Source organism: Ictalurus punctatus, chromosome 29 (assembly GCF_001660625.3).
Source record: "Ictalurus punctatus breed USDA103 chromosome 29, Coco_2.0, whole genome shotgun sequence".
NCBI lineage: Eukaryota > Metazoa > Chordata > Actinopteri > Siluriformes > Ictaluridae > Ictalurus > Ictalurus punctatus.
In genome coordinates, this window is record NC_030444.2 from 2581287 (window position 1) to 2586285 (window position 4999).

At 36.5% G+C, this 4999-nt stretch overlaps 1 protein-coding gene across 2 annotated transcripts; it reads left to right on the forward strand.

Moving 5' to 3' along the window:
- Positions 1–444: 444 nt before the first annotated feature.
- LOC124625986 (hepatic lectin) lies at positions 445–3796 on the forward strand. Of its 2 annotated transcripts, XM_017461229.3 has the most exons (5): positions 445–708; positions 2159–2443; positions 2561–2700; positions 2817–2932; positions 3182–3796. In XM_017461229.3, exons 1-5 carry the CDS (start codon positions 552–554, stop codon positions 3321–3323), a joined length of 840 nt encoding a protein of 279 aa, XP_017316718.1. In that variant the 5' UTR covers positions 445–551; the 3' UTR covers positions 3324–3796. The 2 variants fall into 2 exon arrangements, with proteins under 2 accessions (XP_017316718.1, XP_047008369.1); XM_047152413.2 differs by lacking the exon at positions 2159–2443.
- Positions 3797–4999: the final 1203 nt, after the last annotated feature.

A 4999-nucleotide genomic window follows, 5' to 3' on the forward strand; every position in this document is an offset into this window, starting at 1 on the left:
AGTGCATTAATATAGAAATGCCATGCAGCTGGAACTACTGCAGATCTGCTGTTAATATTCAGTAATTATTCAAAATTATTCAGTATCTTCTGACCAATCAGATTCAAGAATTCAACATTGCTGAAATATATTCTATTAATTCATCATGATTTTGGCTGACTGTACTTTTTATTTACTGTGATTGTAGTAGTAATCAGTGAACAACATTTAAAATCATCATCCATGATTAACTTCATACTAAAAAAATACTTGGTAAACTCCTCCTTGGCACTGCTGCATTAAGGCCTTTCAGATTAAAGAGTCTTCACAGAATGTCAGTTTCACACCTGAAAATAACCCATGGGTCACACGTGTGGTTAGTTGCACGTTTAAAATGAATGAAACAGGAAATAGGGCTTTCAACATAACAGCAACACACACAGTCACTTAGGCAGTGTTCTTTCAGACGGCCACTCGGAGTGTAGTTTTAGACAGTTAAATATCAGTATAAGTGTGTCTATAAGGACTGATAACTACTTCACTGAAAGACCAGGATTACTGTAAAGAGAAGAATGGAGATGAGTGAGGAGATTTATGTAAATGCAGAAGGTACAGCAGACGACGGAGCTGATTCTAGTGGCAGTGAGAACTCTTATGAAGATTTTTATGTGAATGAGGACAATTTAGAAACCCAGAGGACCGGAAGCTTCAAGCAATCTGATCGCTCAGGTAAAATACACTCACACTCAGAAATATGTGTATATGTACTGATCTACTGAATTTAATTTAGTTGTGTCAAATGTGACCATCCATTAAAAAAGAAAGGCTTCAAGTATCTGTAAACTTGGACCAAATGTAGTTATTTGTTTTAAAAAGATGCTATGTTACTTGAACTGGTAGATAACCCCCCCCCACACACACACAAACACACATCTGATAACTTACACATCTAAGTTACAAATTGTACAATAGGACTCAGTTCAGCATGAAAACAATTCAAACACAGGCCCAATCCAATAAAATTCAGTTGAGTTACATCGATCATGTGTTGCTGCATGCTAGTTTTGACTTTGTAAAGATCAACAGTTTCTTAATTGTCTTTATTTTCCCCCCCGAACATTGCTACTACTTTCTTTGTACCTTATTTCTTTATACTGCATCAATTCTCTCCAAATCCTCTTGTCATACAGTTTAGGGATGCATGTTTCACTAAAATGTGTTTCTGGGGCTCCAGTGTATCTATCACATGTAGAAATCCAATATTTTCTGTGATGCTATAGGGGCACATATCCTTGCAAATAAAGTAACTGAAGACTTCAGGTTATTGTATTTGTCTGGATAGAAGTGTAGGGTAGAAATCTCTAGAAGAAACTACACAAGCCTTACCTGTTACAGCTTCAGCTGACTCTCTCGTCTGCGCACCCGCACAAGAACTGTGGAGTGTACATTGACTGTCTACATGAATTGTTATGTAAATCATTTACACACCTGTCCAAGAGCAGCATCGCTAAGTCTGTGTCTAGCTTCATCCTCTTCACTAGTGATACATTATTCCATAATATTTCAGGGATACCCAATCATTACTCAAGTATAAATACCCCAAATAATACTTAAGTATAGAAATGTAGTACAAATTCCCAAATATTCTCCACTCGTGGTGAGGCAGAAACACTGTCAATTGTCACTGGTTGTTTCATTTGTGTCATCATTGTTCTCAGTTGTTTTGTGTTTCAGCCCAGCTGTGTTCATTACACTCAGTTGCTCAGTGTCTCTGTTCTGTTCCAAGCCTTGTTCCTAATTTCCGTGTCATTGTTTTAATCCTATTCACATCCTCATTATTGGAGTCTGTTTTACCAATCATCTGACCCTCTGCCTGTTTCTGACCACGCCTTTAATTCATGTTTTGGATTCATCTGCCTGGTTTCCTCAATAAAGCTCTTAACTGCACATGCATCCTGCATCTCCTCCCTGACCAGCTGCTACAATGATTTTCTTAAATAACCAAAAGTCAACAAACTGTGCTATAGTAGTATGTGTACACACAAAGTCAACACACAAGCAGCCCTTTCATAGACATTTACCTATGACACTTTGAATTTTCTGTGTGTTTTGATTGCTTCATGAAGATTTGAAGGTATTCAATTGGACACACAGGTCTCTGTATCTGCTCTTCCATTAGGATTAAATACCAAAGGAGGCAGGTGTTACAGACTGACTGCAGTGTGTCTGCTGCTGCTGTGTGTTTTTCTGCTGACTGCCATCATAGTGCTGTGGATCAAATTCACCAACCTGAATACACAGATAGACCAGTTACAGACCAGTTACAACAACCTGACTATAGAGAGAGACCAGTTACAGACCAGTTACAACACCCTGACTATAGAGAGAGACCAGATACAGACCAGTTACAACACCCTGACTGAAGAGAGAGAGCAGTGTCACCCTAGTATCATGTTGACTACAGGTGAGCAAATACTGTAAACAAATAAATAGTTTATCAAAATCTATTAAACCCAGGGATGTATATTAAAAATGGGTGTTAATGAAACACTGAGTGATTTGTGTCCTACTGTGTGATCAGTTCTTGTTAAACAAGGATGGATACTCTTCAACTCCAATCTTTACTACATCCCTACTGAGAAGAAGAGCTGGACTGAGAGCAGAGAGGACTGCAGAGAGAGAGGAGCAGACCTGGTGATCATAAACAGTGCAGAGGAATGGGTAGGTGTGTGTGTGTGTGTGTGTGTGTGTGTGTGTGTGTGTGTGTGTGTGCGTGTGTGTAAGCTGGAGAAAGTCTAAAACAGTGTGATTTGTTCATATTGTTTTCTCAATCTCAGGAGTTCATCATTAAACAGCTGGGCGAAAGTAATCGGGCTTGGATTGGTCTGAGTGACAGAGACACAGAGGGAGAGTGGAAGTGGGTGGACGGGACAGAATTGAAGAGCGGCACTGGGTAAGAAACAGAAATTTATTCAGTATCTTTTTCTATTCATCAGACTGTCTCACTAAGTGTGAATTTCCTGTACACTGCAGCAGATGGATTAAACCAAGCTAACATTATCTCCTGTTATATTCTTATTGGTCAGAGTGATGGAGTTTTAATACAATGAAAAGTTTTATTATTAAATTATTATCAGTCTCAGTGAGGTGAATGTATGGAATTGAAGAACACTGAACACTGATTCTAATTCTCTGCTTTCAGGTACTGGTATAAGGGTGAACCGAATAATCAACATAATAATGAAGACTGTGCTGAGATCTGGACTTTTCCAGATAAGAAGGCCTGGAATGACAGACCATGCTCTGAGAAACAATGGTGGATCTGTGAGATAAATATTTTTTAGCGGTAAATTTAGATCCGAAGGCAAAATTATAAAATGCATATCAAATATATGTAATGAGCAGTTGGACCCTTTATAACTATCATTTATAAAGAGCTATTTATCATGTGACCCTCTCAGTTAACCTGCTCATGCAGAACTACCACATGTTAATTCACCCATTTCATATTTATTTCATATAATTCTTATAGATTTCAGTAAAATAAAGTGCACAGATTAACAAGGCAAGGATTTTCTTAGACACCATAAACACTTTTAGATATTTTCTTAAGATATGATCAGTCCACTGATTTGCCTGCAGAATGAAAACTGAATTATTAATCCACAGTGTCCTTCCATGACGATGATGTTTTGCAGGAAACAGGTGTTTGGGTGTTTATTTTTTTTCCATGCTGTATTTTTTAAATTCTTTTTGCCGATGATGCTTATTGGATTTATGCTTTAATTCTAATCCTTGTAATATATTGTATTTGATAGCTTGTGTGTTCTGTGTATTCTAATTTCATATTAATGTTTGTAATGTATTGATGTATGAATATGAAACAAATGTAAACAAGACAAATCTCCATCTTTGTTCAGTAAGACTAAGCTTCAGATCAGGCGGTGTCATGTTCATGCCACATCAGATTGAAATGTATTTTCCTTACAAAAATCCAGCATGTCTCTGTAGTGAGAGAAAAACGAAGGGCTTGTAAATACAGACTTAGCTTTTACTAGAAATGGACAATAAATACAACTGATAGGAACACTGATCCGCTAATGTAGGGTGGGAGCATAATGTCCAACTACCATGAATGATTTCTTTTTGCTTTAAATAGGTCAGAAATGGTCAAATCTGAAACTGAACTGAAAGCTGAAACCGATGAGGCCAGAGAGAAAGAAGAATGAGTTTAAAGCCTAAACTGTTTTATTATCATGATGATGACGATAGTAATAATAATAATAATAATAATAATAATAATAATACTTACAGTAAATTTCAACGCAGTATTTAGAAATAAAAATACATCTGCTTCTTTGGCTCTGTGATTTTTTTACAGACTGTAATTAACAATAAAATTAGAAATTTCTTAAACCTGATAAACAATACAACACATTCAACATTTATTTTATTCAGTTTTGTTAACTTTATCAGAAATAATAATAATAATAATAATAATAATAATAAGTAATGGGGAGTTAACCAGTTCATGTGCACACTGAGTAAACATCATTGTTTTTATTTAGATTATCACAGAGATCACAGAATCAGATACCAAAAGTAATGGGACAAATGTTTACTTAGCTGCTATTCTTTTATTGAAGGAAGTTGCATGGGTTATTGTCGTTCAGAAATTCACTGAGGCTGCAGTAGTAATCTGGTAAAAAGCCAATTCCCTTCATTAAATAAAACAAAGCCACTTCTGCTAACACTTAAGTGCAAGTTTATTAGCGGCTCTGTGACACAAACAGGGTTCAGTATACTGCTTAGTCTGATTCACAATGTGGCTGACTCTCCAACTGGTTGTTGACGGCCTGCTCAGACACAGGAACGGTCTTGAAGTCTCCTTTCATCTTCATTCTCCTTTCTTATCAGTTCAGTGCCTAATATCAAAGCTCCACAGTGTTGATTTTTCAAATCCAACTGAAATATTTTATGTTAAATTCATGAGGATAACGAATTTTCTATAACAACACCT

Excerpts from the sequence above, each read along its gene's own strand:
- LOC124625986 (XM_017461229.3), top strand. The coding sequence starts at position 552 with ATGGAGATGAGTGAGGAGATTTATGTAAATGCAGAAGGTACAGCAGAC. Across the intron at positions 709-2,158 it reads CAAGCAATCTGATCGCTCAG|GATTAAATACCAAAGGAGGC; the intron begins GTAAAATACACT and ends CTCTTCCATTAG. Across the intron at positions 2,444-2,560 it reads TAGTATCATGTTGACTACAG|TTCTTGTTAAACAAGGATGG; the intron begins GTGAGCAAATAC and ends CTGTGTGATCAG.